At 38.3% G+C, this 27,416-nt stretch overlaps 1 protein-coding gene across 1 annotated transcript; it reads right to left on the bottom strand.

The window, feature by feature from the left end:
• Positions 1 to 5,087: 5,087 nt before the first annotated feature.
• Positions 5,088 to 24,451, bottom strand: LOC105938155 (GDNF family receptor alpha-4; the record flags this gene model as incomplete). Its single annotated transcript, XM_036132239.1, is given in 7 exon segments — positions 5,088 to 6,252; positions 8,359 to 8,510; positions 16,969 to 17,103; positions 17,805 to 17,914; positions 18,458 to 18,803; positions 23,916 to 23,996; positions 24,176 to 24,451. Coding segments are annotated over 7 exon segments (1,223 nt in total), but the record flags the coding sequence as incomplete, so codon positions are not given.
• Positions 24,452 to 27,416: the final 2,965 nt, after the last annotated feature.

Raw genomic sequence — 27,416 nt, 5'->3', positions numbered from 1 at the left:
GCCCATCACTCCAGGACATGGTCTAAGCACCCACATAAATAGCACCACACTAGTGTTTGCATATATGTTTGTGATGACATTAAATGCCGCAATAAATGCAGATGTGTATGTCTAAAGTGCCTTAAAATTGGGGTTGTGGCTTGATTGTGCAACACCCTACTGCTAACTGACAAAATAGTCTCCCCCACTCCAACCCAAGAAGCCCCACACTTGAGGACTCCACCCTTCCCTTTCAGAAGCTAAATAAAAGCTTTAATGTTACTCAGACGCTGTCTCATCTGAGATGTTCATGTACCATCCATTGGTTCTGATGTTGGACTGTATTCGATGAAGGACAGTTAAATTGGGGCAAGTGCAAAAGGGGAAAAGAGTTATAAGTACTTAAGTCCAAAATTCTGGTTTACTATAAAGAATATGCCCTCCTGCAGTGCAGTTTAAGTTTTACCATTTCTAGAGGTTCTTACATATGTCTTAGCAGCAGAACCGACCCAGAAATACGTAAAAAAAAAAAGGACCAGGCGAAACAGAAAGAGAGGATTCAGAGGGCTCAATCTATTAAGGGAACTGAACAGTAACAACAAAATTTGGAATCGAGTTTAACAATTGGACTGTTTCAGCTGTGGATGTTTCTGTTGTTTTTCATCATTCATGTCTGATAAATGTAACTTAAATTTCTCCCGTTTTTAACAAAATTGAACTAATACCGTTTAATGTTCTTGGCAGAGCAGCTCACTGATGCAGAGTACTGACAGCAAGAAATCACAGCTAAGCTGATGGTGTTTTGAGCAACGTTAGTCACAAGTTTGAGAAATATACACTGGAAACCCTATGAATAATAACCTAATTATTTTGCCCTTAAGGTTCAACAGCTCTAATTCTGTTTCAGACAACTACCCGGTCACTAATGGATAGTTTGTTAGCAACAAAGCAGTGAGACTGTACCTGTGGCTTTGGTCTGATAAGCAAAGCTAGTAAGCTTCCTACTGGAAGGCAAAACAAAATCTCTTACATGCAAGCTTTTATATCAAACTAAATTGTGAGTTCTCAGTCTTGCACTTACTTAGAGCATGTTAAAATGGCTTGCCCTGTGTTCAGTTTCCTGAGTGTTGTTTTAAACATTCCCACCACTGAAACAGTTACTATTTGCAATAATTTTCTTAAATCTATGTGAAGAGCAGAATAAAAAAAGCCAATGTGAAATATATTGTCCAGCCAAGCCATTGTTCTGCAAAGAACCTTATGAAACAAATCCCTTTAACAACTAATACAACCTTCTCAGGTCTGAAGTATACCATGCAGGCATGAAAACCTTTTTTTTCAGTTGTTTTTTTCTATTCTAATAAAAACAAGGAAGTACTGTGAAATAAAACTTAGGTACTGGGCCAAATTCTTCTGATGTGGGCCTGGAAATGATTTGCTTATGGAAACTTTAACCTGGTTGCATTAGTATATATACACTTACATTTATACTTAGTTGAACCATCCACATCTACTATATTTCAAAATATAGTCCTCTTTGGCAGTGGTCTCACAGGACATCAAATCTTGAGTTCTTAGTTTTTCAAACAGTTACAACCAGCTAGTGAGGACTCTCTTCGTGTGACCCCACTAATTTTCTTCTGAGATCTAGCATTGAGCTTTGACTAGGCAATTCCAAAACTTCTTTTTTGTTGAAATCAATCATTCCATTGTCTCATGGTGTTTGTTATTTAGACCCTTGTACAGGCAACAACTACGGACAGTTGAAGAAGGTTTAAATTGTTAATCGATACAACAATAAGTGAACATTTTTTCTAGGCTTGGGAGTGAGTTGTATGGCCCCACTGAGGAAGACTGGTATAAGTGGTTATTGCAAAAAGTGGAACTTGGTATATTATGATGTTGACTGCACTGCAAAAAGGGAACTAAAAGTAAGTAAGATTTTCTTGAAATTAGTGCATTTGTCTTTGATTTGACCAGGCAAGTTCAAATGATCTGCCAATGGATCATAGGAGCAACTCATCTCCATCATCTTATTTCAAGTGCAATGTATCTAATTATCTTATTTTGGGGGTCAAAATACTCATTCCATTGGCAAATAATCTTATTTACCTGCTCAGATCAAGGTCAAACAAAGTCATTTCAAGAAAATTTTACTTACTCTTAGTTCCCTTTTTGCAATGTGAAAGAAGGTGGGGGCTTAGGTTGTTCACCCAGGGTGCCAAACAGGCTATGACCGCCCCTGGAGATGAGTATATCCACAGGGGTTAAGGTTAAAAGCTGGTGCATTTACAGTCGAGCACTTGATTGTTGGAGGGTAAACAGGTAAGTAAGTAATGAGATGGAATGTGAAGAGGTCTAGGTAGCAGATCCAGGGAGGAGTGAACATAGGTAAGTTTACCAGAGACCCCGGGGAACGCAACAAAGTCCTGATTACCACTCCGCATGCAAGGACAATTTGTCATCTGCCTTGGGGACCTGCTCCTCTTTAAGCTCCTACCAATTGGCCCAAAGGAGCTCCAGTTGCAAAGACATCTGCCAATCACACACTGTAATCAGAGGCAATGCACACACAAACCTGTGGATTACACACATTGTGTATTTGAAAATATTCTTGGGCCCAATGTGATGGTTAAAATTTAGATCTGGATGGATGGATGTGCCTCCATTAAAATTAGATATTGTAAATTAGCCTGCTCTTAACTACTTTTAAAGGCATAGTGATCTCAGAGTATGTAGGATTCTGCATCTGAAGAAATAAAAAAAAAAACTTTTTCAGGTTTATTTGGAAGTGACCATGCCTACATGTTCCATTTCTACTGAACAGATGTTTTGATTTATAACTAAATGAACACAACGAGACAATATAGATTTTAATTAGTTGTATATATTTGGATAATTATCTATGATTAGGAGAGAATGTTTTTCTATTCAGGCCCCTTTTAGCACCACTTCCTAATAATAGATGATGCTTCCTGCAGGCTGTAAGGGGCTGAAGCATTGAGAAAAGAATACAATCCTGAGAAAAGAATACAATCAACCAAAACCTTTTTTGCCTGCACTTTTAATTAATAGTTTTTGAAATGTATTTATATCCTACCTTCTTTCATTGCCTAAAAGAAAAAAGACACATCAATCGCATCAAGTAGTGGCTTCATTTGTTGTTAGGTTTTTGACAGTGTATTACGATGACAAGGTATTTCAAGGATAAACTGAAAAAAATGGCTTCCATTTTAGCTAATTTTAGCGATTTCTTTTGTTTGTAGGTTATTTTAGAGCTATGCGACAAAAGAAACCTCTGAAAGTTTGTGTGTTTTGCCAACACATTTGAATGTATATACATGAGTACACTGGAATTGAATGCAAATAAACACGATTACATTACTCCTTATTTTGAGGTTTATCCCATTTAGACCTCAAGCATTTAGTTTGGTATGCTGCTGACTGAAATGTGAAGACACTGGGTAAACAAAAAAGCTGCTTGAGGATTTAAAAAAAAAAAAAAAGACTTAAGCAGCTTATGAGTGTCGGATAGGAAATAACATGTCTCAAATTAATTTGAAATCAGCCATTGCACTTCACTTGTAGAAATAGTTTTCAAACAGAGTACAATCAAAAAACTGTCAACGTGCCCAGGTGTGGTCTTTCAAGCCACATCACCCCATGAGTGGATTGCAAGATTTTGAAAGAAGCCTTCAAAAACCTAAATTGTCATCACATGATCTATAGCAGCCTCTTCCGACAGTTGACATGAAAGCGCATGACTTCACAACCATAAAATGTAAACTCAGAATCAGATTTAAACTACTCCTCATTAGCTTCAAGGCCATCCACAATCTTGTCCCACCTTACCTGTCCCTTAGCTCCTCCTCGTTCATACCACCTTCCGCTCCCTTGGGTCATCCTCCTCTATATGCTTGTCTGTGCCCCACAGCACAATCGGTGACAGAACCTTCTCTTTGCTCCTCAGCTCTGGAATCAGCTGCCATCCGATACCTGCAATGTTAACTCTCTGCCTCAGTTTAAGAGGCAGAAAAACTCACCTTTTTGAAGCTGCATATCCTCTGTAATGTTTTTCCTTTAGGTTAAGTTGCTAATGTCATTGGTTTATTTTGTTTTTCGCTTGTAGCTTTAACTTGTTTTGCCTTTTATAGCATCCTTGTGTGCTACAAAACGTGGTTTTAAATAAAATCCTTATTTATAAAGAAAGTGCAAAAGTTTAACTGTATAGTTCAAATATAGTGTAAGGTGTGCAAGGAAGAAGCCTTTACTCTCTAATAAAAACATGAATGCCAAACAAAACAGGACTTTTGTAATAATATGCTTTGGTCTCATCTTTTAAATGAGTATGATATTGAATTATTGGAACCCAAGAACACAGTGCATTTTTGGTATAAATCAAATACAACATTGCAGGAGAAGAACCTCACCTGTGAAGCACAGAGCTGGTGGTATCATGATATCATGTTATCATAAATTCCAGCATGAATATATCAGAGGATGTTTGAGGAGAAAGTGAGATTATCTGTAAGAAGTAAAGCCAGGCAAGATGCAAAGGATAAATTGTGAAATAAATGCTTTCTTAGAACATAGTCCCAAAGATCTTACTGTTTCAGGTATAAACTGCAAATATTTTCTTGAAATTAGTATAACTGTCCTTGATTTGAGCAGGTAAATAAGATTACCTGCTAACGGAATGAGTATTTTGAACCCTAAAATAAGATGATTAGATATACAGCACCTGCGATAGACTGGTGCTCTGTCCAGGGTGTACACCGCCTCTCGCCCATTGACAGCTAGAGATAGGCACCAGCACCCCTTGCGACCCCACAAGGGATAGACGTGTTAGATAATGGATGGATGGATGGATGGATGGATGAAAGGATGGATACACTTCACTTGAAATAAGATGATGGAAATTAGTTGTTCCTATTTTAAGTGCAAAATGACATTCACTTTGGCAGACCATTTGAACTTGCCCGCTCAAATCAAGGACAAATATACAACTTTCTAGACATTTTTACTTACTTTTAGGTTCCCTTTTTGCAGTGTACCAGCAAGTACAAATAACTTTACAAAAACAGTTTAAAATAACCCAAACAGGTGTATAGAAGTATCTGAGAACTTTTATTTGACTCAATTCTGCCTCTGTCCAAAGGGTCCAATGCATCTTCTAGAACAGAAAACACAGAATCATTCTTTTCTGTCAAATCTCTAACAGGCTCCATCCTGGTGTTGGCGTAAACAAAATATGTCAAATTTGTTCTCGTCCCTCTTTGGCAGAAAAAAGCAGAGTGAGGCTTATAGCAATGGTCACAATCACAACGAGAAATAAAATGGTATTACAGTCAAACACAAAGCACAGCAGCTACAGGTACACCTAATGGTTTTCTGGTTACTTCCTTTCAAGTCCAACAACATGTCTCTGCAGATAAAAACCAAAGACCTATATATTCTATAAACAGAGGTGTTATCGCTAAAGCACAATAGTCTTGATAAAAAGTCCTGTTACAAAGGTCTGCAGTCTTGACAGAGATGGCAATAATTATGTCAGAGTTGTTTACGTACTTCAGCTGGGGGCATCTTTTTGGAGATCTTCTTGGACATGAAATCTGTGGTTTAGTTCAGGATGTGTAAACAAAATCTATTTTACCTCTACTCCGGGATTGTTGAGAAATAAAGCTCCTTATTCAGCTAACTAGAGAGATTGGTAAACTCTATCTTCTCCAGCATCGACCAGAACAGTTAAAGCACTAAAGACAGTGCAGACACAAGGTTCACTGGTTTCCTTCGGATATTTTCCTTTTGGTATTTCAAAAACAAACAAATCTTCACAGGTATATTTTTCATCGCCTTGTACAGTATCACACATGTCTGTGTTATATGTAGCATTGTAATACTGCTGGGTTAGTCCATGAAATTGTATTTTAACTTCATTTCAGCTTGCTTAAACACATATTGTACAAATGTACACACTGGTGCATGACAGCACAAGTCTCCCCCACGTGTGAAAAAACACTGTTTTGACACAGAAATGAAAAATAAACTGTGCCACTGTTCATGTTTAGAAGAAGGAATAATACCCCGTGTCAATTTTCGTCTGGTTCTTCCATATGCTTAAAGGGTCCTCAGCGAGTTTCCCTGCGAGGTTTAATGTCCATAGAGGCAATGGAGGAGCAACAGCAGCACCATCTGGCCAAGAGGCGGGGCCAAGTTTGGGAGACTGTTGGAGGGGAGAGTGCCATGGCCCACCAGTAGTTCATTTCCCAGAATCTGAAAGGGAGAAAAAGTATTCATTGTATAGTGTTAAAGACCTAGTTTGAATGCTCAATGGATCAATAATTTAGAGTAAGATCAATTTTAGATTTCAGGTAAAGTTTGAGGAATGTGTTTTCAAATTTGTGAAATGGCAGCTGTATCAATAAAATGTAATCAATTGAATTCAGAAATGTGCAAAATGTGAATTGTGTATGACATGTCTCCTTTCATAATTTATGAAATAACTTTAAAACGGTTTCATGAGCTCAGTAGATTCCAAAGAGTGAGAATGACAACAACACAAAATATTTCGATTTTTTGTTGCTGCGATTCCAGACTCTCGATTTTATCTCAAATCTCTTTGCCTTGACACCTCTCTTTTTCTAACACATAAGCACATTTAAAACACATTATCTGTTGCTGCACTTCATGTTTGGGAACTCCTTGTGTTTCACATGGTTTGCTCTTTTTGCCGTGCAAAGAGGTCATTAGCCTAGCCTAGATTTAGCCTTACAATAGCTTCCTTACCTATCTTTCTATCAGCTTCTCCGTCTCTGTCTAACTCTACCCCACTCTCCTTACTTGTAGACCCAGCTCCACTTTGTTGAAAAACTAGCAGATGGACACCCCTTAGCTAGCACAGAGCCACAGAGATTAGCTTCACGTAGCAGTCCCCCATCAGGCCAGCTGGGTTACAATACGCAGGAAGCATAGCTCTAGATCTCAGCCCCAAGGTCACCACCAACCCGTCTGCGTTTCTAACAGATTTTCCCAACTCAACGACACACCCGCTGGGAAGCCGGCTCTGGTAATTGGCAGCTCCATAGTCAGAAAAGTGGCTCTAGAGACACCATGGACATAATAACCCTTGAGTTCAATTTAAGTGAGTTCTCCAACTCCAAACACATAGCTCCTTTAGCATAGAAACTGCACAATGTCTCCTACCAGTGCTAAGGGGCTATAAGGAATCCCACAATCCTCCTTTGCGTTATATGATGTATAAGCACAGTCTGTTGCCTGTCCATTCACCACAAGCTCCTGTAATGTACATGGGCAACTGTGGCTTGATGGGTTGTGTAGTCATTTTGCAATCGGAAGGTTGTGGGCCTGATTCCAACTTCCCCCTGTTACATGTCGAAGTTGCCTACCAATCTTTGTATCGTGTATGAATGTGTGCGTGTTAGTGAGTGTGATTGGGTGAGTGTGGCTTTAGTGTACAGCGATTTGAGTGGTCAGTATGACTGGAAAACCGCTAAGTCCTTTTACCATATCTGGTTTTTCTGTTCTCAGTGATATAAATTCCATTGCAAAACTAAGCCTTGACATAATTACATTTTTGATTTGTGTTACACATAAAAGTACAAAATACACAGTTTTAGGGACTTGTAAAGCCTTGAGAATGGGATTTTTTGGAGAATCCCCCTCTTACACAAACACTGCCAGAGAAAGGCACCAGACCCACAGCCCCCCAAGCCTGCATGAATAACCAAGGATAAACAATGGATGGATGCATGAATTTTGGTACATTTACTCCACTTGTTAAGAAAAAGATGATTCCCCCCAAAAATATTGCTACAGTTTAGTATTGCATATTCCCTTCTCATGGGTTGGATGTATTGTTACAATTAAAATAGTCAGATGGATAGGAAAATAATAAATCTGCTTTAATGCTGATAGTTTGATTTTGAGGGTAGCGGACATGTGAAAAGATAGGTTGGGGTTGTCATAAATTTTATTGTGCGATAAATGATATCTCTTACATGCAATACAGTTACCTGTGTCACATTGGGTGATAAAAATATTGCAGCTGTCAACCAAGAAACATGGCTAATAGCCATACAATACTGAACCCTGAGGAGATTCAGAGATGGAATTTATGGTTTGGTCAACAGATAACTTAGAAACAATGAATCATCATGCAACAATGCCTGCCAACCTTTTCACCCCCTCAGATGGGATGAAATCGAATTTATGTAAATGTAATGCATGCAGTAAATTTGTTAAAGTAGGTTTATGATTTAGTTGCATTTATCGTATATTTTGGTCATGACATAGAAAATATTCCTCTCATTTCTGCATCTGTGGGGCTACTGTGTTGAATCTGAAAGAAGGTCTACACACCTGTGTGGGTATCACTGGTTCCAGGATGTTCCTCATAGTCTCAATGGTCTGTGGTTGAGAGGTGCTGCTCCGGCTTTCTTCTCTGCTTTGGGTTGTTGTGCTGAGAGGCGTTTGCTGCTCTGATTCTCTTCCAAACATATTTAGAGCATTTTCTAAAAAAGAAAATGTAAAAATAAAAGTATCTATTTATCATCAGAGTAAATGGGTTTAGTACCTGAATTACTTTTCTGTGAAAAAATGTTTGCCAAAACAATTATGGATAGGATTGACATAAGAAAACAATGTACACTTAGTATTCTCTACATTGAACTTGTTAACTCGTAGATCACTGGCACCGGCCATATAACACAGAGATCTTGGTGCCTTTTCCAGGCAGGGGGCACAAGGAGAAAGTTGCCAAACACTTACCTCACCACATACACAAAGAAAACAAAGACTCACCTTGATCAGTAAGACATGAATTATTTACACTTTAGGAAATAGGTCTGGAGAGATACAAAGGAAAGGGGAGTAAGATGGAAAATAGAGGAGCTACAGCAGCAGACCAGAAGTACAATGAATTAAAAAAGTACTAAATAACTTCTATAATAAGATGGTTCATGAATCTAACATGAACAAGTCTCATAAAGTTATTTAAAAAAAAAACATTGTTTGCATTTGCTTTGGTGGACATATGCTGCTTGACCAAAAACACCTAAACAACATCTAAAATCTGTAATGAGTTGGAGAGAGTTGTTTTGATTTCCCTACTGGACCTCTGTGACCTAATCCTGCATCAACAGGTTATTAGATACCATTAGTTGGAATGTGTGTGATTGATATTCTAAATATTAAGGAGCACAGGCTGATACATTATGTAATTAATCTCCCTTGTTGTTTTAGAGCTTGTGGGACAACAGCTTGCTTTGTTTCAGCATTAGCTTTTAGGTGACAGAAAATTTATGGTACTAACTGTATGTTGCAAACAGCGCTGGTCTTTGATTATCCATCCATCATCTATACACGCTTAATCCATGCAGGGCCGCGGGGAAGTCAGTGATGTCCATGGACTCAGGGAAATGCACTGTTCTAGTCTTTTTGGATCTGCCTTCAGCATTTGACACAGTCAATCATGAAATCTTGTTAACTAGACTGTGCGATTTGGTTGGTATGACAGGTCCTGTCTTAATGTTATTCTCTTCCTATTTGTTGGGTAGGAGTTTTAGTGTTTCGTCAAACCAGATTATGTCTGATTCTGAAGATCTGGTGTGTGGACCACATGTGATTTGTAATAATTATGGAGATTGTATGTGTTTCTAATCCTGTGTGAATGCTTCATGTCACTAATTTGTAAAGTAAAAATTCCCCCGCAAAATACCTACTATATTTTGCTGAAGTCCGAGGTCCTGTGATAATACTAATCCAACGCGAATAGGCAGCTCTGTGATTTGGACAGAAATGGGCAGGGTCCGATACGTGAATAGGCAGTTTTTTTAGTTTCCTGGGCGCATTTTTATTTGCGTTTGATGAAGAATGGTGACTGCATTGAAGTGTGTAGAAAACCCTGGGTCCTGGCCCAGCAAAACCCTATCGGAAAACAAGCCCAGGAAGCAACCCACCAGAGAATGTCTACCCACCGCAGCTTTTCCTATTCATAAAATAGTCGGGGTGGGGGATACGTATTGCTTATGGGAACAGACCTCAACCGGCTCTCACTGTCTATAAAATGCAACAACAGCGCAAGTTCTAACTCTTGTTGCACAGTGCGATAGACAGGAGAAGGGGTTCTGTTGGACAAACAATAAGCCCAAATAACCGACTGCATATAAAAACGAGCCCAAAAACAGAGACTCAAAAAATCGACCACCTACTTTAGAAAAAAGAGAGCCCAGATATGCTTATAAGTGGCATGTTGGCTGCACTGCTTCTATAATACAGCCGCTCACATGCCCAATAAGCAGCATAGATGTAAATTTCTGCAAAACTCGGGCTTTGCTTATCCGGTGTGAATGTGCAATATAAGAAGCTGACGTAGGGAGGCAATTTATTTATCACATGAGGTCCCTAGCTAAAACCAATTCCGTGCGAATTGGGCTTATAAAACATGTTTTTCCTGAGCCTGTAATTTATTAGTTAAAGATAAAAAGTGATAATTTATCCTCTAAATAAAAGCATCGTGCCTCATTTTAACATGACCAAACCATGAGAGATGACTTTTGTTAGGCAACACAAGGGAGGTGTACTTCTCTCTTTGGAGAGTTGGGTGGACAACTGAACTCTAATCTGCATGCATTTTGAATATGCAAAACGGGCATGTTTATTTATATATCTATATATTTTATTTTACCGTTTTGTTAACCTTTGAAAAATAACACAGCAGTATTTATTGTTATAGCCAACAAAAGCCAGTTAAAGATTTTATTGTCTACCAAATTAATGTCTGTTTGATTTTATGAGAGAATGCGTTATAACTTATGTGATAACTTGTGCCTTTTTTAACGTGGTGCTGCAGGCTGTCTTACTCCAAACACGTTAATTACAAATCATGATCAACAGAGAAGTCAGAACAAGGACAATAATAACTCAATCCACCTCAGGAGGTAGCCATAAGGAACTTTAAAATGTTATATTGGACTGCAGAATGAGTGTGAGGTGGTAAAATGCGAAATACAAGTCTACTTGTGCTCTGTGTGTTCTGTATATGTGGTATCCCCTAGGAGCATTCCTGTACATCTTATACAGATAAATGTGTTACGTTGTCACCCATGCCCATTTGTTTCCTTTGCCCTGAATGGTATGAAAGTGTGCAGACCTCTTGATCGCGTATGTTGTGCCACAGTCTTGCAACCAAGTCTATCTTGATTAGAGATGCAAACTTTGGCTGGAACACATTTTAACAGACCAAAAAATACACATTTTTTTTAAAAAAAATTGCCAATCAGTTTATTTTTGAGGGCTGAAGTTTCTTTTGTCTTTTGTTTGTCTGGTTTCTCTTGACAACATACCTCAGTTTTTGGTTTTGCACACTGTAGCAGAGAGGGACATACAGTGCCTCTTTCATCATGGCTGTATGATGAGGCATTGCCCTTAAGTTAATGGCTTCCTAGTTACCTGTACATGAATGAATAATGGCTGCATCGCCTCATGATAAAATGAAGAAGGTAGTCAAATTACTTCAGTGACATAAAAATGATTAAATCCTTCAAATTGACGTTGCATAGTTAAATCACAGGAGTACACATGTAGGATGACCTTGATTAAGGACACTCTCCGTCATCATGACTGTTTTTTTTTATAACACATGAAACATCTGAGACTCCCAAAGGTTAACTGAACTCATGGGACTGTTGGCTGAAATTGCAGCCTGCAATGTTATAATACAAGATGATGTTACATTTGTTTCTTTCAAACACAAATGTAAAGTGTGCCCCACTTTTTCCAACATATTCCGATCAAAAGTTTCAGTAGAAGTACTGCAGCTAAGCATGTAATTAATAGAAGAGTTTTTTTTTGTTTTATATCCTGAATGTCTTTCATTACTGACTCAATTTAAAAATGAATTACAACTCATATGAGCACAAGATTCTGCAGCCTTAAAAACCTTGAAATTGCTTATTCATGTTGGTGGTACTGACATGCACCACCTACCTAAACACTGTTGCAGACAGTTTATATCCCAATACGTGTATCCATCGAAGGGCAAAGTACTGCAGGCACCAGGAATAATAAACAACAAATCTTACGTAAAATAAAGCTGCCGTTGCTGAACAGCAATCAACAGCGTAAATTCAGTTGGCTTGTTGTTTATACCAGTCAAGTCTGTCCTGCAGTTCAGCAAAATAGAGACCAGGGTTTAATCAAACAAGATGTTTTCGACTGAATTAATGAGGTTATAATAATGGTTCATTTGTTACTGTAATCATACCAATTCAAATCAGAAGCAACAGCAGCTTTATCCGGTTTGTAGACATACAGAAAATAAACTAAATTTAATGAAAACCGAAAAAAGTATTCAAATCATCTATTGTACTCATACTTTTTTTTAATGACAAGGTAAAATCAGTACATGTGGTTTGGAAAAATGCGCAGTGCACTCACATTTGAGGGGGCTACTTACTTATAATTCATAGAGAACCTACTATGTGAACTCTCAGGTACAATCATCAAGGAAAGTATGCAAGAGGGATAGTAATAGTAAGGATAAACTGGGCATGTAAATGGAAAACAGACACCAAGAGCAAACTGATAATGCCACAAAATGCCTGTATTAAATATATCTCATTTTGCTACTGTTGGAGCCTGCTGAGAAATATCTGTCAAACAGAACCCAAACAACCTTGCACTTTTTTTGCCACCACAAACACTGTTTGATTTTCACATTAAGTCAATTCCAATTGTACCCCTTACAGCTTATCTGTATGATTCACTCTGATTAGTGAATACAATTTTTCTGTTTCCTTCAAAATGAAATTGCTCGGCAGTGCCATTATGTATTTAATGGAACATCAGACAAAGAAATCCGAATGAACCATCACTGTATGTTACTATTTGTCTTTATGTACCTGTGTATACTCAACATGTATAAAGAGTAACAGAACAACACATCTACAATAAATGGTGTACGGAGCTTGAAGTCATTCCTTTTTTAATTTGGTATGGATAAAAACTGGCTATTAGGTACACCTTGCAGCACAGGGTTGGCACACTTTTTGCCTTCAGAAGTGCCTCAATTTCTTTGTGGTACAGATGGTACAGGGAAACATTTCTCTGAGATACATGATAGCATAGTTGCTGCAGAATTGTCAGCTGCACATCCTTGATACAAATCTGCTGTTCCACCGCAATGGTGGTCAATGCCATTAAAATCTGGCGACTGTGGATACCACTGGAGTACAGTGAATTCAATTGTCATGTCACAAACCTCAGACTGAAATGACATGAGTTTTATGACAGTGCATTGTCCTGCCAAAAAGAGGATGAGCACACTGTTGTTAAAAACAGATGGAGGGTCAGCAAATAAGCTAAGGCTGTCTGCAGTCTTTCAACAATGCTCAATCTGTAGCCCACTTTGGGTCCCTAGAGGACTTTTCCTTTGAGGGACCCACTACTACCTGGCCCGATTCGATTCTGCTCTACTTAACTTTATACAATTTGCTTTGTTTTCCATTACATTTGAGTACCACTTCAATGGTACTCAATTGTAATGGTGGCCTCAGAGTCCAGCAAGTAACGTGAAAAGATTTGCAAATGACACAAACACAGCACAATAGTGGTGGACATGAAAAACCTATAGCTCAACCCATGGCTTTTTATCTAACTCAAAGTAAAAGAAGAGAGCCAGAAAATCCTGCAGATGGCAAGATAAAAGACTCTAGATGAGTACAAGAGCATGTGGGAAGCCATGGAGCAGTGTCGGACTGTCCGTCTGGGTGCTTAACTGAGCTTCCTGGTGGTGGATGTTTGTTGCAGTGGTTGCAGAACTTCAGGATGTCTGAAGAATGTTCAGCTTCCTGCGCAACAAACTGCATCCAGGTCAGAAATGACCAGATACAACTTTCAGTGTATATGTTTTATTAAGGAAGAGAGGGGTCATTGCACTGCAGGGTGTAGCTACTGGCTCTGAGTTCATGGGTCTTTTTGGAGTTATCATATCTGTACACAGAGGTTGGTGCTGCTGAAGAAATAAATATGTTTTTGCTCCCTTCCAAGTTAAAAAAAAAAAACAACAAAAAAACTTTTGTGTCTTTGAAAGATGTCTCTACTTTTGTTTTGTAGATGTTACAAAGGCTTTATGACTAATCGAATGATTAAGGAAAGGGGCAAAGAATAATCCAACACTGGATAAATCCTTTTGATTTGGTTTTTTGGTCAACAGAATTATCAACCATTAAGTAGCTGGTTAAAAGAACTAAAATTAGTGAGTGCAATTTGGTAAATGTGATGCTATAGTGTATAAAGCATCAGTATAACTAGAAATGTGCTACATAAATTCAGTAAATTTTTTGGTAGCTCTTTTTAAATAGTGTTTTGATTGAATGGTAAAATGGTAAATGGCTTGTACTTGTATAGTGCTTGAACTAGTCTGAAGACACTTTTATGCAATTATACCTGTTTGATTCTGAATATTATTAGCAATGATAATGGGAAATTATAATTTATAATCATTCGAAATCAAAGGATAGCTATTACAAAATTTATTTTAAATGGTTGTGATCAAGGGCTATGAGCCTGTAATGATTAACACTAACAATTGGCTTAGTGATTAACAGTTATTAACTTATGTAGCCTGGAAAAAAAGGTGTCTAAACAGTTGTCGATTGGGTTTGACTCATCCAACAAATGTTGAAAACTTGAAATATAACTGCAAAGAGTTTTAACCTTTACTCATTCACCACAAGCCAATGAAAATGTATATTCAATTATTAACTCAAAAGGAGGTAATTTGGTAACTTAGAGACCATTAAATTTCTGATTCAAAATAACCACAAACACCTACGATTTAGCTAGTTGTTATTTATTAAAATAACTTCCTGTTATAGTAATTATGCTGCTTAATGACAGTACTAGAAACACTACAGGCTACTAAATAAAGATGACTAACAAAACAAATGAAAATAAAGTCAGTCAAAATGGATTAATTGAGAGGTAGCAATTTGTAATCAATTCACAGTTGATAAGGAATTCTATTGGTTTCAACAATGGACCATCACAATCAACATGTCAGGACTTTGAGTTAACAGCATTGAAAGAATTCTGGCTAAATAGCCCTGAGGTAGAAAACGCTGGAATACACAACAGGCATGAAGCTAAGATGGGGAACACCTCTGGCAAACTAGCCGCTAGCCGTGTTAGTTCATGCAACAGTAAGCTTCTAAACTGTTCTAATTGGCTTCAAAGTTGCGATCGGCTAACAAAAGCTAGTCAGTTAGCAACGAGTGACTTCACAACTGCCTGCAGCTAAGGCTCTCGGGGCTACTCGGTGCCCTGCACAAGATGGCGGCTCTGACGACATATGGCCTCCGGCCCTTACATGCCGTGCGTAAGATGGCAGCTCTGAGATCACAGCTAACTCACTAGCCTAGCGTGAAGGTGAACTTTGATGAAGGGCGGTAACCATTACAGACAAAGACTTCAACAAACGGCGGGAAATCAGAAAGAGAGAGAGGAGGGGGAAAGAAGTGTGGAAAAAGAAAACCTCCATCTCAGCCGATTGTCAAGACTTGTTTCTCACCAACACAAATCAAAACAACACAAATCCATTATAACATAATCACACATTGGAAATAATCAGCACAGTTCAAACAAACTCCCTCTGGAGTACTTAAGGCATTAAAACTATTCCTAGTATGTGCTGCCCAGGCAAAAAATGTATATGGAGTAAAAATGTATACGGAGTAAAAAGAGAAAAGGAGATGTTTTTACTCAATGTTGCTCCTAAAAACAGATGTGGCAAAGTGCACAGCTGAGTGATAGAAACCATTGATTCTCTGGACTACTCAGTGTCCATGGATCTCAGCCGGGGTTTAGAGTGAAGATACGGGCAAGGTTCACTTCTGGGTGACAAAAACCGTTGATTCTCTGGACGCTCCTCCGACGATCTGTTTAGCCAAAACAAATCTAACGGATCTTTACAAGTTGAATATATATATATATATATATATATATATATATATATATATATATATATATATATATATAAAATATATAAAAAATCTAACGGCACCATGTTTCGGTACACTGAATGCATCACTGTGACACTGAGGGAGTGGAAAAAGTGCCTAAAGACATTGCTCTACTTTTCAAAATGTGCTGCAGATCACGCTCACCGCAATATTTGTGAGGTGACGTGCAAATCTATTGGTGGGAATACTTCTAATCTGAGGAAGCACCCGGTCACTGTCGCCAATTGAGCAAATTTCTTGCTATATTTAACAACATTCAACGGCTAGCGAAGAGTCCAGCGACTTTTTTCTGTTATTGGTGACTTCCCATGAAAGTAACAATCATTCTGGAGTTATTGTCTTGGGAGAGCAGCGAGTGCTGTTGTAAACTCCTTTTTAATTTATCCAAGCTCTGTCTCACAGACAGCTGCTGCAGCTTCATCCTGAGACTCACCTGCAATCAGAGCTAAGAGTGCAGAGTGGAGAGCCTCTCTGTTCACTCATTGCAAATGTATTGCACCTTGATTTACAAAGCTGGATAAAATATAATATTTATATTATAGTTTTTTTTCTCTGAAACTGTTGCACTAAAACAATTATCTGAATTTTATTCTGTGCTGTGGATCCAGGCAATGTATTTAAATTCATAAATTATTTATTAAGGTTTATTTCTAGATCCAATCAAGTTTATATATTGAGAAATAAACTAACATTTATTACTACGTAAACACAGAAAAGTAACAAAAATAGGTACCGTTCAGTACCGGTAGCGATTCCCAGGTACCGTATTGATTCAAATGTGAACACACACACACACACACACACACACACACACACACACGCATGCACACTGATCAGATTTCTATTTCTTTCTTTTTTTAGGATTTTAAAACCATTTATATCCCTGCTCTGGTACAGAATTATGTCTTGCTTAGTGTTACACTAACATATGATATCGGTGTGGACTCACTGAGACAGCTGTTGTCTGTGAAAAATCCCAGGAAGCGCTCACATTCATCCCTCATGCTCTCACTCGGTGAGCACGAGCACCACGGAGCCACGTTGGATGTGGAGTTGTCAACATAGTTGGGAGTTATCGTACTTCCTGCAGACAGATAGCACCACAGGTCGATTAGTATTAAATATTCATTATTCCTTGAGTTGTTACACTGCATTGCATTCATACTGCTTTATTTATTTTTTTTAGCCATGAATGGTCACTGCATTTCCTGTTGCTCTGCTGTAAGGAGATAATACCATTCTAATATTAGAAGTCTGAGAGTCTTTGCACTGGTTTAATTCTCTATTTTTTTTCAGTTCAAGGGAGATTTTTTGTATCAGAATGGTGGAGGTGGGATTCCAAGTGCTTTAATAAATAAGAGACAGAATGGAAAATGCCAAGTGAGTGTTTCTGCTAAGGAGCACCATCTAAGGTTCTTTAAATGCATTAGCTAATATCCAGAGTGGGGAAATGAGGTGGTTGTTCTTTTTTCCCTCACATACTGTTATAAAAGAGATTGCAGCTTACATTATATAAAAAGGCCAATTTTATTATTTTGCACTGAGGAAGACGTTCAGGTTGAAGTTTTCTTTTATTCTTTTTAAATTAAGTCTCTCGCTCAGTCTTAATGTGTTTTGTGTACATTAATTTCCTTTCAAGCTAGCTTCCGCTCATTCCTGGCTGTTTACCTCTTTCCATCTTTCACAAAACATATGGTGCATGCCATTTTCTCCTGCAGGAGCTCATTTTGCTTCGTTTTGCACATGTTTTTCCTTCTCTGAGTAACATCTCAGATGTCTGCCCACCTATAAGCCCCGTGTAGGCGAGGAGACACGCTTCATAGTTCTTCTGCTGGCAGCCATTGGCAGATGTTTCCGAGGGTTCGCAGTCAAACTGAAACTGTTTCAGACGAGACCTGTAAAAAGCACAACATGGGTAAAAGTTAGCAGAAACATGACAGAAACCTGTAAAGTTTTATACGGAACCTTTACACGTTTTCCATGAATTATTTCCTGCTCTAACTCTAATTAACGTGACATGAAAGATATATTGTTTTCAATGTTTAAAAAGACTGAAACTACTGAACTGCAGACACAAAGTGATAGAAAGAATAATATATTTTATCCCCCAGACCTGGGATCATTAGTAAAGCCCTGTGAGTGTAATGGGGCTGAGGAAAAATAATGGGCATGCACAGGAGATAGCAATGAGCAATAACTCTGATCCATCTGCTTCTCTGTCTGCACTAAATATTTAACAGGTTATTCCAACAGTCTCTCTCTGGGGTGTTCAAAGCAATGGTGGCAGAAAGCTTTAAGGTAAAATAATGGTCCATTCTGCTTATTGAATTACTGTTTATTCAGTTATCGTTTACTAAAAGCAGCTGGGAATTACAATTGTATTACTGCCTAAAATATATGCAAAACGATAAAATGCTTCAATTGTGTGTCGCACTAACCTGCACACATAGTCTTCATTACAATTCTTCATCTGTGTAATGCAATTAGGTTTTTCCCCAGTTTCATAGGAACAGCTTGGCACGATGGTCTGCCTTCGACGCTCTGCGCACGCAGTATCCGTACAGGGGCAGAAGAGTAGCTCATGTGTGTAGTGAGCAGGTACCCGGTCAAAGAACCTGCGCAGGGCCTTATTGCATTTAGGTCTGTTGCACAGGCCTGATTTGGTCATAGGTTTGATGCAAGCTGAGACGTATTCTGTCCGCAGCTTCTGGCACAAGTCGTCAACGTTGCAAGCCTTGGCTGCATCCAGGCAGCGATTCACAGTTGTCATGCCAACATCTGAGTCTGTGGATGAAAGGATGCTCAAAGTCAAGAAGTCAGTTGAAAAGCAATATCAGTGTGTCAAAAAAGTTTTGTGTTTATGTAAATAAGTTAGACCTGTGATAGGTACTCTAATTACTCATTATTTACAGTGCTTTATTTTGCTTGGCCTTAATGTGTTTTCTAGAACTTTTTTTTTTTTAAAGGCCATCCAGGACTTCTACAGACAGAGCTTATTTATAAATAGTCTCTCAAAAGTGTATACATGCATCTGTTTCGTGGTGTAAAAAAGGGGACCATAATATAATAATTTCTAAACTTCTCTCAACTCTTTATTATTATATTATTACTTTTCCACAATTCATATAGGTGAAAAAGAAACATGCAATAACCTGGTTGCATAAGTACGCACACTGTATACTAAACTTAAACTAATACTTTGCTGAAGCACCTTATGATTAATTTCAGCATAATTTAGTCTCCCAACCTAACATTAATTAATCTGGGGAAAAAAAGTAAATCTTTCCTGAAGATTTTTAAGAATTTTTCACATAATTTCGCAACACTCGCATTCTTTGTCTAAAAGCCATGGTTGGCAGAGAGGCTGGAAGGGATCAGAGAGACCTTATTGTACAAAGGTATCAGTCTGAAGCAGTGAACAGAAAGTTCTGCAGCATCATTTATAACGGTCATACGTTGTGTCGGAAAAAAACATCTGGGACAACATCTACATAACAACAACTATACATTTCTCCAAAGTTATATAGAAGAAAAGACAGAAACCAATCATGGAGGCTGATGGCGGCTGGCCCGGCTATGTAAACAAGAGACTTACAGAGATGCGGTGTGATGTCAGACCATAGTCCATCTGAACGATTACCTTTAGTTCTTCACATACCCATTTTTTAATTCTTTCTATCTAAAATAATGAAATGTTGCTTATTGCTCATTTAATTGTCTATTGCTTTTTCTTTCAATTAATTTTTTTTTTACTGTGGAATATTAAGGGGGGGGGGGGGGTCCAAGAATTTCATTATACAAACTGGGCTTGATTGCCACACGTATATGACAATGGGCTTGTACTTGGATTTAAATTTGAATTTGTCTGGATGAGCCTCTATGAAACCAAGCCAGAGTGGAATTGAATTGAAATTATTTAGTGATAGTATTTGACTGTAGTCATGAAGTGCTAATACACTCAGTTGTACTGTTTCATCACAGAAGATAAAAACAAAAGAAAGTAAAGAGGCAATGAATTCCTTGTCCATCAAGACACACATTTGTCCCCCATTATTCTAGAGTTGTCATTATTTTACAATGTGGTCATGCTTCATTCTTTTCTCACAGTAAGTGGTTTCTCTGTGCAAATTCTAAGCTACTGGGATACATTAAATATATATGCCATGTATAGTGAGAAGCAAATCCTTGTTAGACATGGTAAGTTACGTTTACCATGCTAGTCCTGTATTTGTGAATTTAAAAGACTCTGAAAGGAATTTCATAAAAATTATTCTATATGCATAAGAATTAATTATTATTCAACATGAAAATAAATTAAACTAATTTGAGGAAATATCATCCAGACATACTGTTTCTACATTGTGAAAACTGTCATCTTTTTGTTTGAACTGGTAAAATGATATGCTATCAGCGCATGCCACTAAGCTAATTAAATAAATCACAGGCCTCAAAAATGCTTTCCACATTTTATTCGGCCATTATCTTGATATTAAACTGGACTGTGGTGGGAGAACGTTTGTAAGCCAGATATGGAATTCAGTTATTATGCAGGAATATCACACTTCTTAGGTAATTATTTTCTCAGATCTAAAGTATGGTGTTATGAAGACACAGAAACAAGCATTGGCATTAATGAACTGATGTGCAGTGAGGGATTGATGTGTGCTACTTTATGAAAATTTCAAAATGACCCTTTATGAAGCTGCTGCCTAGGAAATGATTCATAGGTTTACTGAAGTGTGTTTATAATTTTGTTATACAGAAAATCTTTTGAGCTTGCTACAATTTATGAATGAAATAAACAGTTTAAATGACTTTTAAAAAGTATTATTTACTATGGTATTATATGTTGTTACAACCATCAAAAGGTTTGGTCAAACTTTGGTGAAACTTCCATGTAAAATTGGATCCTTATTTCTGACAGAAAAGACACTATACTTCCTTTTTTTTTTCTAAATCAAATACATGCTGTGATTAAAAAAAGGTGAGAAAGAATGCTGTAGTGAAAAACAGCTAAGTGCCAAGGTGTGACAGTACATTACACACTTTCATTACTTGTGCGCATTGTTTCAGGTCTCAATCATCTCTAAAGCCAGAAAAAGATAAGCGTTGGTCTGTCTGTGACGCACTATTCTGTCCCGGCAGTTTCACACATTAGCCTGGCAGTGAAGGTGTTTGAATGAAAAACCTAACTTTAGCACCAATTTCAAATAAAAATACTAAAATATTGTAAAACTACATGTCTATACTACACTGTATAAACTACAATACATGTCAATATAAAAGAAATGTATTGGCAAATAAACTTTTGGGATTAATAAAGTACTTGATTTGACTAAAACGACTAAAATGATTTCATTTTGTATTATAGCAGCATGAAATGGTAGCGAACATCCAGCTTTTAATTTTAGTTGATTTACTCTGTGTGTGTGTGTGTGTGTGGGGGGGGGGGTAGCATTCCTCTTTGCTACTCTTTAAATTGGGAGAAAAACAAGGGAACATAACATTCAATTAAGGCATAAGTCAGAACATTGCCTATACTTCCAGTCGGAGTAATAATTAAAAGTTTAAAACAACTGGTTTAATGACTAGCAAGTTTGTATTTCATAAGACACAGTAATAAGAGGATGGTAGAGGAGGCAAACAAACTTCAAATATGACTGTGTTTGAGCAGGGGGAGAAGCCATTTCTCCAAAAGCAACATTAAAAACCAGATTAGAGTTTGCAAAACCACTCAGGAATAAAAACGTCAGGTTTTTGAGACGTGTCCAGAGGTCTGATGACACTAGTCAATGTGTTTGGGCTTAATGACCGTCATTACTTTTATGGAGGAATGGCTCAAATGCATGCTAATTATTGTAAGAAACTTGTGGAAGGATATCCAGAACATTTAACCTAAGTTTTACAGTATAAAGCCTATCTTACAAGATACTGCTGAAATGTATTGGTTAAAAAAATACTTTGCATTTTGTATAGACTGTTTGGCTAGAGCACAATAAGACAGGCTCATCCATTGTGCCATCTATGAAAGAACCACCACTGGCGTCACCAAATCTCCTTGATGATTTAATTCTAAGCCTTCATACACATTATTACCAGTGGTATTTGTGAAGACATCTGTAGGCAAGGTGGCCTTGATTTGAAATTATCGTACGGCTGCTGATGTGGCTAGATGGGCGCTAGTGTGTTTGGCTGCTCGTCTGTCTCTGTTTGATTTATGTTTGTTAGTGCTGTTTTTAAATTTGGTCACAAAGAAAACAGAGCCCCCTGCTTGTGTCTAATTGCCAACAACTGCTGAATCTCCAACCTCCTTGCTATAACCCTGCTATATTTAATGATGATGGACATCACTCCTCCACTTGTGTTAAATATTCCCAATCACCTGTTCCGGGTTCCCACGCTACCTACATGGCGAAAGCACTATCAACGGCGTGGAAAATGAAGCAGGTGGATGATAAAACTACAGCTGTCCTTGAAACATGGTTATCAGCCATCAAAAGGAGTATTCTTGGAGGGATTGGTGCATCATTGTTTCCTGGATCCTGCTGATTCATGCCTGATCTCTCTGGTTGGCTTTGGTGAAAGTGGGGTTCATCAGATCCATTGCCCTGGGGTTATTCTAAAGAAGCCTTGAGGCCTGTTTTCTCACTAATCTTCTTTGCAGTGTGCCAACATTAAAATATGTTATATAGTCTCCGATTCATGTTTTTACCACTTAAGGCAGCTCGCAAAATTAAAATTCTTTCTATTTGTCTGCAGCTGGTTCAAAACGTTACCGTGCGTCTTTTAACAGGCACTCCAAAAACAGAGCATATTACCCCTATTTTGGCCTCACTCCATTGGCTCCTAATACATTTTACAGTTCATTTTAAAATTCCTATTTTCATTTTTAAGTGTTTGAATGACCTTGCCCTGCCGTACCTCTCCTGAGCTTCTTCATCCCTACTCGCCCTCTTGGCCCTTCAGGTCAGCTGAACTGCATCTCTTGGAGGGTACCGGGGTCTAAGAGGAAGCTCAGAGGGGGCAGTGCCATTTCTATTGTTGGTCCTCAATTATGGAATAACCTGCCCCTGTAATAACAGAGGCTCCTTCACTACCCACCTTTAAAACTCACCTTAACACCTACTACTATTCTTTGAATTTTACCACTAGCGAGATGTTTTAAATTGTTTTTTATTGTTTATTTTAAGTGTTTCTTCTAAGTGTTTAAATGCATTACCGTTTTATTTTAGTTTTTTAATTGATGTGTTTCAGTTTGTAGCAATGTACAGCACTTTGTTTCAGCTGTTGGCTGTTTTTAAGCGTTTTATAAGTAAAGATATGGTATGGTATGGTATGGTATGGTAGGTCTCTGAGAATCCTGGCTCTTCTTGTGTAATTCACTGGGAATACTGTAAAAGAAATTAAAAGCAAATTAAATTTAGCAATCTGACATCTTCATCTCTAATAGAAAGAAAATGTCCTCCTTTTAAAGTTTTGTACCTTTTTTGTGATTTTTTAAAAAAAAATTTTTTTTTTGCTGTTCAGAAAGCCCTATGCTGCAAAAGAAAATGCAATATTTAGAATAATGCATGACCAAAAGTCAGTTGCTTAAAATAAATTCCCCATTAGCATGCTGTAACACACAAGGATTATTTTGTTATATTTAAGCCTGGAACATAAAGGAGCTTTGTATTCATAAATATCCACGATGCAAACAAATAAGCTTGATTTTGGGAGATACACTCAGATGAATATTTACATGTCATCCTAGATGACTACAAGAGATCTCTGTTTGTTTTAGGCAGTTTTGCAGGGAAGTCAGTGGATTATGTGCATTATTACCAGAACAAAATGTCTTTGAAGGATGAAATGGTATAAACAACAGGGAAAGGTAATAAGTGGAAGTCAGCTAACCTGCTGTAATAGAAGCCAAGCGGACATAATCATGATCCCTCTGCACGGTCTCGTAGGGATAGCTCTCCACAAGATTGAGTCCTGAAAGAAAACAGATGGCCTAAATAATAGGATGAAACAAAATATAGAAAAGAAATCTGTTTTTCCTTTGTCTCTGTGAAGCCAAAGGGGGAATTTATTAATTTTACATTTCAGTTGGTCAGTCACTGTGTTTTTGACTTATTAAAAACATGCTTTCAACAACAAAAAAAACTACAGACCATAAATTATGGACTGATGAAGACTCCAGTAGATGCTTAGGCAGTTCTTTTCCTTCTTCATTCCTCGTTTGCACTGGCAGCCATGTAACGGACTGGACAGGAGGGCTGAGACAGCGTTGGCACACTGGCTCCTGGCACCAGGGCCAAGCTTCATGCTGCCGTTGCCGGCCACACACTGCCGCAGAGTACGTAGGCGCGGACTACAAGTCTCATCACTGGAGCACGAGTCTCCAGCCACCATACAGTCTGTGCCACCCAGTGTACCGTCTAACAGGGCTATAAGGGAGGAAATGAGATCACAGAAGAGAACAGACGGATTAGGATATTTGAGGTCCAAAGTATATAACAACAAGATTAACTGTCAGGGAGATGAAAGCAGAACAAGTAAAAAGCCTTTTAAGGGATCAAATATGAACCATTCAATTGAGATGTTGAAGAATTGTTTAAATAAGCCAGCAGCCTATTGTGAAAATGAGCAAATGCTGCAGTGAGGTTCTCATTATACCACTGCTCTCATACAATGTGCTGAAATTTTAATGTGCGCTGTTCATGGAAGCTTTAAAAGCCGGAATATATAACAAAAAAGGTCCTTGCACTCCTTGTGTTATGCTTAGGTATATATTCTTAATGAGTGGCTTACATAATTCATGCAATTTCCTACAAACTTTAACAAAATCTTTAATAAAGAATGTATATAGCTATTTCCTTTGCTTTTAATGTATTTAAGTACTAATTTAGAAGAAATTGCCTATAATTACAAAATAAGTGTTTGACAGAAAATGCTGTTTTCTATGGCGCAAACTGAAAAATTAAATATATGTGTCATACATACATTAAAACTCTTTCTTTAGAGGGGTGAAAGAAGCTATCTTGGTTAAAAGAGAAAAGCCATCACTAAACAGAGCTCCCCCTCTGTTTAGTAATGGCTTTTCTCTTTTAACCAAGATAGCTTCTTTCACCCCACTAAAGCGACTGTGGCTTGATGGGTTGAGTAGTTGTCTGGCAATCAGAAGGTTGTGGGTTTGATTCCAGCTTGCCACATGTCAATGTGCCCCTGGGCAAGGCACCTAATCCCAAATTGCCTACTGAGCTGCGTCTCAGTGTATGGGGAGTGTTGGCCTAGTGGTTAGAGCAGCACGCTTGCACTCAGAGAAGGATGCAAGTACCCAGTTCAATCCCCAGCGCCTGCACTCTGGGTCCCTGAGCAAGACCCTTAACCCCAGAATGCTTCCCGGGCGCAGCACATGACATCCCCAAGGGTGATGGGTTAAAAGCAGAGAACAAAATTTGTTGTAATGTATGTTTTAATGACAATAAAGATGATATTACAATTGCGCTTCCACCTCCCCAGTATTTACAGCTTGGTCCTCCAAGCTGTAAACATCAGCAGTTTCATCATCATTCAGGGGACCAAGTACTCCACTCACACCAAGAAATAGCTTCTAACGACGCAGGACAATGGCGGGTGGGTCAGAATCAGAAATACTTGAATAATCCCAGAGGGATTATTTTCAGTACAACCGCCATAACATAACAAACATCACAAACATTGACTGAGAATGCACCTAGGAGGATGAACCTCCATGTCCTTTAAAAACAGCAGCGCACCGACTTTAATTTGCCCAAGTGTGAGTCACCAGAATTGACAAAGACTCCTGAATAGGTGTCAAAACTGAATGGTTGCGTTAAATTTAAGCCTGCTTGCTGTTGCGATGTAATTTCTCCATCCCTTTCATTTATTTAATTTTAGTTTTACCCATTTTACCTTCCTCATTTGAAGCTTAGAGGCCATTGATAAAAGCAAGGCCAGGCATGGAAACAATGCAGCTATGAAATGCACATAGAAGAACATTGGTAAGACAAGTGACTCAAATGTGCATTTTTTTATATTCTACCAATTATCAGGCTGTTATAGTCTGATGTCTGGCCCGATCAAATAATAGAGATGAGTAATGGCCTTAAACAAAAGTTTAAAGCAAGACACAAAAAGTTCTTATTTGGTTTTAAAGTCAATAAGACTTTCTCCTCTAAGCTCTCTTTTGTGGGGTGAATTATGAATCGCAGAAGACTTCAACAGTCTATTTGTTTGTTTAATTTTATGTATGCATTTGTTTAACGTATGTACTTGTGTCCCTCACTAACCCTATCTCATGATACCAGTTGCTGGTGTACTGGCTGGTGTACTGGCTGCAGGGCTGGATTTGAGATAATGTGGGATCCTAGGCTGGAAGACACCTTTATGTGTGCAAATACTAATGGATTGATAGTTACGGACACATCAACTTCAAGGTGTATTATGCCTCGTCAACATGACAGTTTACGTTTTGCAAAATGATTGTTGTATTTGTCAATTGTAAAAAGAGATGCATGTTCAACATGAGCATGGAACTCGGGGAAGTATCAGCTCTGTGTAAGACCTTCTGTGTTGAACCAGTGCCTGAGACCAGCTACAGGTTGGCAACGCTGACATTTAATCTGATGAAGACCCTTTGTTTGGTTCTCATCTAGCATCACCCCCCCTGGTGAAGTCTTCATGGGATCTGCTGCAATTTGCCTTCCAGCTTGGTATCGGGGTGAATGACAGCATCATCTACCTCCTGCACTGAGCTCCGACCATTCCTATTCAACATCTACACTACAACTCTCCAGGCTGCTGTTTTCAGAAATGCTCCGATGACCGAGTTGTGCTCACCTGTGATGAGGCTGACGGACAGAGTACAGAGAGTGGATACAGAGCTTTTTAGACTTATGCCAGCAGATCCATCCCCGGATCAAAGCAAGTAAAACCAATGAGCTGGTGGTTGATTTCTACAGGCACATACACACCACACCAACACCCTTGAGCATCCAGGGAACTGATATTAAGAGAGTGAACTCTAAGAAGTGCCTGGGTGTTTACCGGAAACTTTATATGGGACAGGAGTCGCAACACTCATGCTCTTTACAGAACGGTTCAGAGCAGACTCTACCTGCTAAGGAGACTTAGCACTTTTGGAGTGCAAGGGGTGCTCCTGACTACCTTCTTTGACTGATTACCTTTTGTGGTGCAGTTTGTTGGAGCAGCAGCTTATCAACAACTGAGAGGAAATGGTTAGATTACAACAGTACTTCATCAGTACTGTGTCATGCGAAGGGCTACCTGTATTGACCTTTCAACTACAAGAGTCCAAGTTCACTTTAACCTTACGCTATATAAATATGTTTTTAATGCTTTTGTCATTTTTAATTCCATGTAAATACA

Source organism: Fundulus heteroclitus, unplaced genomic scaffold (genome assembly GCF_011125445.2).
Source record: "Fundulus heteroclitus isolate FHET01 unplaced genomic scaffold, MU-UCD_Fhet_4.1 scaffold_485, whole genome shotgun sequence".
Classification (NCBI taxonomy): Eukaryota; Metazoa; Chordata; class Actinopteri; order Cyprinodontiformes; family Fundulidae; genus Fundulus; species Fundulus heteroclitus.
This window is presented reverse-complemented; position numbering and strand designations above follow the sequence as displayed.